This window comes from Gavialis gangeticus, unplaced genomic scaffold (assembly GCF_001723915.1).
Source record: "Gavialis gangeticus isolate Ggan-Ray unplaced genomic scaffold, GavGan_comp1, whole genome shotgun sequence".
NCBI lineage: Eukaryota > Metazoa > Chordata > Crocodylia > Gavialidae > Gavialis > Gavialis gangeticus.
The window spans coordinates 33,381,101-33,389,611 of NW_017729027.1; the positions used below are offsets into that span (position 1 = coordinate 33,381,101).

The 8,511-nt window shown below is 41.1% G+C and overlaps 1 protein-coding gene across 1 annotated transcript in view; it reads right to left on the reverse strand.

Annotated features, from left to right (window-relative positions):
• Window positions 1-72: 72 nt before the first annotated feature.
• Window positions 73-8,511, reverse strand: part of BAG2 (BCL2 associated athanogene 2) — a 29,184-nt gene continuing 20,745 nt past the window's right edge. Inside the window, exons 2-3 of the mRNA XM_019520518.1 lie at window positions 4,554-4,663; window positions 73-1,257 (exon numbers count right to left, since the gene is read on the reverse strand). Of these exons, the coding sequence (XP_019376063.1) occupies window positions 860-1,257; window positions 4,554-4,632 (477 nt within the window). The 5' untranslated portion in view covers window positions 4,633-4,663 and the 3' untranslated portion in view covers window positions 73-859. The remainder of the gene's footprint in view (window positions 1,258-4,553; window positions 4,664-8,511) is intronic.

An 8,511-nucleotide genomic window follows, 5' to 3' on the forward strand; every position in this document is an offset into this window, starting at 1 on the left:
AAAGGAATCTAATTTTTCTGGAATGTTTCACTTCTGTTACGCTTTCATAGGCGGTTAACAGAAAACAAAGGATTTGCTGCACAAAAATCAGTTTATAGAACACACATTCTTCTTAGAAGTTATTTTGACATCAAACCACAGAAACTTCACAATTAACATTAGTTATAAGACACTCTAGGAGGCAACATGGTCCAGTGAACTTGGTGTAGAATTGAGAGTGAACAGAGCTTGCTTGTATCCTCTGTCTACTGTGTGAGATGGGTTATTTCACTGCTCTTTTCTCCAGCTGTAAATCGGGGAGGATACTTAGCCTTTTCTATAAAGCATCCTGATCTACTGATAAGATGCATCAACTTTTAATTAGCACTATGTTATACTCATTACAGAGAAGCATGCTGTGCTGCAGCTCAACCTTTTTTCTGGTTTACTGCAGTGACTTGTTTTTCCCCCATAAAGCAGGTTCATGCACAGTGAATTCACCAACAGCAAATTTTGCTAGGTTAAATTTCAATACATGACAAAGAAATTCAAGTTTGTAAGAAGTTAGGAGAAAAAGAAAAGGCTTGATTCTGACTAGCTTTAGTTTAGCAGATGCGTGTCACCGTTTGCAGTAGCAGTACCAATGATGTTTAAGCTACAGGCGCAAGCTCAACAGAATTCTTAGATCTTGGATTTTTCATTTCAAAAGAAAAGTATCTTCTTTCTTGGTGTTATCTAAGACACTGTTACCAACATCTATTAAATGTTTGTGCCCAAAAGTACTGTTAGTTTAGTGTTTTAAAAGTAAATGTTTTTAGCTTTCTGTATGCTTTGTATAGAGACTTAATTTTTATCTGTCAAAATGGGAGCTAGAGTTGTTTTAATCCTGTTTATTGTTACAGGGCTGTTGGGTTGATTTTGGATGCTCTAACAATGTGATTGACTTGTCAGAGTTTTCAATATGCCTAAGCAGAGTCTCTAGTCTCCTTTTGATTTTCTTCTGATCTTCAATAGCACATCCAATAACAACAGACTGAAATTTCTGATCAATAGGTACAGATGGTATATCAGATGTACATGCACCATAAAGCGTCATTAAATGGCTTCTGGAATCTTCCAAATCATTCAGAAGTTTATCGACTATTTCATCAATCATCCTTGTAGCATGTGATAGGGATTCCTGCTGCTGTGGATTTCTTATAGTTTCCACAGACACCTCAACAGTCAGGGTTCGGCCCATCAGACGACTGGCAGTCAGATTAAGTTCTTCTCTTTCACCTGTTTAATAAAACAACACACAACATTTTGGGTTATGAGCCAGCTATTTCAGATGCAAACTATTTACACATATAACTAATAGCAGGTAAGACTGTCAGTTTGCAATGACAAATTTATTTTAAATGTGAAACAGGAAGTTTAAAGGGTAATTCTACTCTAAAAAGTGAATTTTAAAAAGTTTTTGTGGAATCTTGCATTTCTCTTTCAACAGTTTAAGACCAAATGTCTTCACAGATTCACAGAAGTTTAGGGCTGGAAGAGACCTCATGAGATCATGGGATCCAGCCTACCTGCTCTGGGCAGGAAAGACTGCTGGGGTCAAATAACCCCAGCAAGGTGTGCATCCAGTCTCCAGTTTATAAATAGATTTTTGTTTCCTACGTGCCAGCCCTGTAATCAGGACCTGGCAATTGAGTATCAAACTGGGTTCTCACCAGTAAATCTCATTCTTTCAGCTGGCTTGTATGAGTGTCACTAAGTGGACCTTAGTGCACTGTTGTGAAAAATGGGAAAAAATTCAGGTCTCTAATATAAAGTCCATTGGGTCCACGATGCAAACAGAAGTTAAAAAACCTGTAAAACCTTATTTTTATCACTGCAAATCAGGCATTTATGCTGCTTTTGCTCAAACAGAATTGTAGCTGAATATAAGTTTGCTACTTTCATGGAAAGTACTTGGTGTCTCTTTGTCTTGATGATATAGAAAGTATGAACAAAGCTATTCTAATCACCGTATGTATGTAAATTTCTACCAAAGCTACAAGAGGAGGAAAATTTTAGAGGTGCACCAATACATCGGTCCAATATCAGATTGGTACCGATATGAAGAAAATTGTCTATATCAGATATCAGTCCTAGGGGGCCAATAATTTGGCCAATAAATGCCTGTGCTGCGCACAGCTGCAGCACAGCACGAGCAGAGCCAGCAGCATGGAGAGCTGCCTCCAGCTAGTAAATCAGAAGGGAAGGGGGAAGGGAAGGTTGGGAGGGAAGGGGCATGGGGAAGCAGATCAATGACCCCTGCTGTGAGGGAGGGGGCAAGGACTGCCCAGCCGGGGGGGCGGGTGGGAAGGAGCTATGGTCCATGGGGTTGGGAGGGCTCCTGCTGCTGCTTGCACCCTGGGAGGGCTGTGTGTGCCCCTGGATCTGTGCAGCATGGGGCGGGCAGCAGCTGCAGCGTGGAGGCAGAGCTGGCACTGTGTGGGTTTCTTCTTGCTGGGAACTGGGCTTGAAGTGGGATCCAGTGGTGCTGGGAGGAGGCTGCAGTCACCCCAAATTTCGCTGCACCTCTACTCCCAGCCCTGTACTGCTGCTCAGCGCCTGCTGCAGCCCTGGCTTCTCTCAGTGCTTGGGTGAAGATGGGGGGTTCAGTCAGGGCTAAAGTGGTGCAGGGTTGGGAGCGGAGCTGCGGCAAGATCTGGGATGGCTGCAGCCTCCTCCCCAGCAAGAACAGCCACACAGCGCTGGCTCTGGCTCCAACCCACAGCTGCCGCCTGCCCCGCGCTATGCAAATCTGGGGGCACATGCCCCTCCCCAAGGGTGCAAGCAGCTGTCCCATGCCCTGCCCCCCACCCCACCTGGGCAGTGCCTGCCTCTGCCCCCTCCCTTACCCTTTTCCTCCCCTCTCCCCTTCCACCACACCTGACTTACCAGCTAATGGCAGCTGTATTGGATATTGGATTGGTATTGGCTGATGTGTCTCCTTAAATATCAGCTATCGGCCCCCAAAATCTCTACTGGTGTACCCCTAGAAAATTCTATGTAAAATGGTGGACATAAATAACAGCTTATGATGTTATTGCATTAGTTTGTGGATACTATGCATTAGAACAACTAGGCCTGGGGAGACTGTGTAGACTGGCAGGTTTTATTATCATCATTTTTTTTGTTAATAGAATGAAACTGCAGGATTGCTCTAAAGATTTGACCCTGAACTGCCTAAAGAAACTGTACTTTAGAGAAAATGGATAGCCACTTATTCACAGGATTATCATGAAGAATGAGAATTTTTTCAGGGCAAATGAACAAAGTGAACCTAGACCTACTTTGAGGTTTCTCTGCAAAGCTGCAACCATTAATGAATCAGCCAAGTTTGGGAGCTACTTAACACTAGCTTAAACAGCAACACAAACAAACAAATGAACGAACAAAATCAAACATCTTCTCAATAACTTTACCAGAAAGGGATACTTAAAAACAAGGTGATAACCTGCAAGGTTGCCACTGGCAAGGTGTGCATGTTTTTAAGTGGCTAACTACCTAACAGCTGCTTGAGAGAACTTAGTCTTTATTGTGAAGCTCTAAGGACTGCCACTAATGATGAACATAACACTTCCTTGCTTGACTTTTAATAAAGTGGGCCAAGGCCCATACATCATGTATTGTTCTGTAGGGTTATCATATTTCCAGCATCAAAAAAGAGGACACCTGAATGTGGGGGGGAGCAGTGATATGCCCATGCCCTGCCTCTGCCCCTCACTCATAAGCCCCTGCCCCCCACACTCTGCCAGCCTCCCCTCACTTCCAACACACAGCCCTGTCGGTGCCCCTCACTCCTGACCCGCAGTCCCCTGCTCCCCAGCCCTGCCGGCGGCCCTCACTTCAACGAATGTTTCACAAAAAAGGGACACACGCACAGATTCCCCAGGGTAGCTAATAGCTTTGTGGTTAGGGCTCCTGCCTAGGATCTAGCAAATCCAGATCCCTGGGCTTGAATCAAGGGATACATGCACTTTGTCATACTCTGGCAATAACTAAGGCAACCCAGTTACCTTGTTGCCCATTTTGGGTGAGTTTGGCCTCTCCCTCTTGTTCTGACTAGGATTCCACCCTAGCCTGAGAAATTTCCCTGCAGAATGCTCATCTAAACCGCTACATGTCCATGAAAAGTTTGTTTTCAACAAAACAATATTTTCCACCCCCCCATTTTATTCAATACTCCTGACCAGATCTAGTTTCCAAGAGTCCTCCTCCGTTTGGGACATGTGTAAGGAAGTGCTAGGCTAGGTGTGATAAAAATACAATGTGTACATACATGATGATGGTGATGCTGGCCCCTCAGGTGAACTGAGGTGTGAACTTGAGGAGCCAAGTGTAAGTGGCTATCAAGGTAATAGGAGCAACCTAAGTAGCTTTAGTTGGCTCAGGCAGGCTGACATTAAATGTGGTTTCAACACCATTTGGTAAGCAATTCAACTAAGCTGCCCCTAAAAACACAGCCTACTTAGACTTGGAGTTGTATTGTTTTTTTTCAAAACAGGCTTAAAATAAGAACTTAGGAATACGCAGACTCTTACCTTCACTGATGTTTCTCATATCTTGGCTGTTCTGTATACTGTGAATCATTTCTAGCAAGATTTCCTTTTCTTGTTCCATAGCAGATGCTGCATCACGAAAAGCTTCAACCCTAAGTAAAGTTGAACCAAACAACAACAAAAACCTTTAAAAAAATAATAAAAATACTAATTATAAAAAACATACTTTATGACCTGTGTGCTCCTCAGGTTTCCTTCATTTGTTTTTTTTTAAGCTGGATTTTAGAAACTCTGAAAAGCTGTAAGAAAACTAAGATGACTGCCAAAGCAAGACAGTAACAGCCCTTCTACATAAAAAGGTACAAGGAGGAAAAAAAGCTTGGAAACGTGTAAAAATTGGTGTAAAGATTCTGGAGAGTGAGGTATTCTGGTATTTCCACATATTGTACAACATCAGTGTTGAGTCACAGTCAATCACAACATGGCCACGCAGCCCTTAGTAGCTCAACTATAAGGTCTGTATCAGCCAGACACCCATCCTCTCATAAGGGAGGAAGAAGCTACAGAGTTAAAGCTAACACTGTAAGTATCAGTATTCACTGCAGATGGGATATCCTGCTGAATGACATACCTTTTTGTGAGGGGAGCATGCTGTGTTCACTGCTCAATGCCTTTCTTTGCAATCATCATCTCCCTAGAAGTGGTGAAGCAGGCTGAATTCTTCCCTGAGCATTCAAAAAAGCCCAGTCAGCACCTCATGTTTCTGAGATCTAGGTAATACACTGAACAAGACTCCTCTTAAAAGTTGACTGTTCTTCAGAGAGTGGTAGTCAGCTGTGTACTATTCATAGCACCCACATGCATGTGTACCCAGTATTTAGGCTTGTTTATTTTTCCCTGTCCCTGGTTGCTACTAGCTGGATTCGACTGTCAAGGGTCTGGAAGTACCAAGCTGGCAACTTGGGTTTGAATTCTTCACTTGATTTCTGTTGGGTTTTTTTTTAAGGCAATACAAAACCACAAAAATAGTTTGGGCTGGCAGTTGATATATTTGTCACAAACAAAAAGGAATAAAAAAAAGGAGGGATGGAAGAGAAGCATGCAAAGAGCAACAATCTAGTTACCAAAATATTCCAATAATTCCTTCCAAATGTCACTAAACTTTTCAAAGCAGCTGAGCCTGCTAAACATGATTCTCTCCATGGATGCCAGCTGTGCCATCTCATGGTACCAGATTTCAACCTTGGTCCTACTTTTCCAATTCACCATAATAATCCTGCATGTCATTAATAAGGTCTACTGCAAGAGTGCAATTTGGAAGGTTTGAATCCTTTGGGGATATGCCCAAGAACATATGTATTTGCCAAAGGTATCAGTGTTATGCTTCAATTTCCACCCATACAGGAGAGTTATCAGTTACATCAGTCACCCAATACATAGTCTGACTTACTAAAAAGGCATTGTGATAACATCAAAGGTTTGGAAGATGAAAGCCACTCATTTCAATTGGTAGTTACATCGTTTTTGATGGAAGTCAAGCCCTTTTGTCCTCTTCCCACAGAAACCTGTTGAACATTTGCTTGTTTTTAACAAAACAGGATTGGGGGATTATAATGGGTATACTACATAACAGGCAAATTAGGCAATGTGAGACGTTCTTTTCTAAAACATTAACGTACCCCCCATAAGGATTTTGCTGAACTGCCTCATTTGTTCAGAGCCTGAAATATAACACTGAAAAACTTCTCAGAGTTTTGGTATATAACACAGGAGACGAATCAACCAGCAGTTCAGTCAATTTTCTTCCAGTTTGTACAAGAAGAATTTGAATGTTATTAAGGAGGAAACAGATAGATTCCTGGACTTAATACACATACAGCAAATTTTTGAGATGGAGAAGGAAATATCAAAGGCTTCTTTGTCATTAGGTGAAATAACTGTGGCCTTAAAGGATATGAACAATAATGAATCTCCAGGCAGTGATGGATTTCCTGTGAAGTTTTATAATAAAAATGTAAAGATACATTGTATATTACCTCAATCACTGAATATATACAATGATAGAAAAAAACCAAGGTACACTACTAGCCACTTTGTGTGAAGCTATTATTTCTGTAATTCCTAAAGCAGGCAAGGATTCTATCAATTGTTCTAACTATAAACCAATTTGATGAACGTTCAGTCTCTTATAGCTGATATTTCATAAGGTTGGATTTACTCTTTAGTCCATTTGCTTCCTGCACATTACCTGACTCCCAATAATCTTGGCATAATTTATAAAAAACACACTCCACCTTCTGGAAGTTTTTTCCCCCCAATTCATATCTTATATTGGTAAGGATGTGTAGTTTAATCAGGCAAAAGATTTGCGACAATCCTCATCTAAAGACTTATATTTTCTTATAAAATTTAGATACTGTAAGCCCTTTAAGAAAATTCTAGCATTTTCACATAATACTAAAGCATAGGAAGCAGTAGGCTGATTAAGCTCCATAACAGTTTTGAACTCCTTTAGAATTAATGCTTCAAAGTTATAATAATTCAACAGGGAGGTGTTGAGTCACCAATAGGTATTTATAGCTGGTCTATCTTCCAGAAAGCTGAAACTCCAACTCAGCACAGTCCTAGACAGTCACAGAGCCAATAGAGGTATTAACTGTAGTCAAATGTCCCTTGAGAAATTAACAAATAGTCACTTCTAGAATATACACAATGAGGCATTGAAAAAAAAAAAGATAAAGAAAAACAAACAAACAACCTCTATAACCTCTCATTGCTGGATTCATTATTTGCTAAAATCTACCAAACCTAGGTTTGACAACTTTTACCGATTTTCTTAGAATTAGATTTAATGGATAGAGGGGCATGAGACCTATCAATGACAGTATTCAAATATTCAATTCCAGTCTTCCTCCAAAATATAATGGTATTTCGCAAATTCAGAGAGGTTTACAAAAAAAAAAATGATAAAGTGTTGCATTGTGTGCATTGGGACCACAGACAGATCTCAAAATAAAAATGGAATCCATAATTTTAAAATTTGCAAGAAAATCTATTCTCTGGATCATCAGCTATGTCAATTGAATGGGGGCAGAATATTTTATGCACTAAACAGAAACTCTGTTTTATCCTACGCACACTAGAGATTTTGAACCCCATCCAATCATGCTGAGTTTTGAGATTCCTCTAATGACAGATGAATTTCTTGGGATCATAGCAGTATCAGCCCTGTCTTTTAACAAAATATATTCCGTTTAATATGGCTGTCAGGGCCCTCAGCATTCTGAGAAACACAACGGGATTGACCATACTCAGTGACTATCTTCCATGTTCAACAGGTAGCACATTCCTGAAACCAAGTGTACCACATTTATCTGCATACTACCACAGCGTGTAATATTGACATTCTCCCATATATTTAGAGCTTACTGTAGCGGGCAAACTGAGTTATGCTCAGGCTCTTGGCATAACTTTGGGCCTTCTTAGAACTAAGCAATTAAATTGTACAGACTGCCTTATCAGGCACTGGGAAAAGTGAGTGCTGTGATTCGTATGATGGGCTAACCAGGTACAGTAGTTTCCCTAGAAGGAAAGGAAACCAAAAACAGAATAGGATTAGAGTACCTTATCTAAAAAGATGAGGTGCGGATTGGACAGTTTGAGATGAAAAAGTTACAAAAGTAGTGGACAAACAAAGAGACTGTGTGTGTTTGTTGCCACCCTGGGGAGACAGGAGCAGCCTTGGACTTCTTCCTTTGAACAACGAGGAATCCAGACACTGACACCCCATACACCCAGCAGAGGATCTGAGGCCGGTACCACCGAAGGTCGCTGTTGTAACGTCTGAAGGAGCTGCTTGCCAGATTGTATTATAAGGAGGAAACTTGTAATAAAGCCTAGGGATTTACTATTAAAGTTCACTTGATATTGAATCAGACAACGGGCTGTGTTAATCCTGGGGGGTCTCTGGAAAAAGGAACCCTAGAGGCAACACTTATAA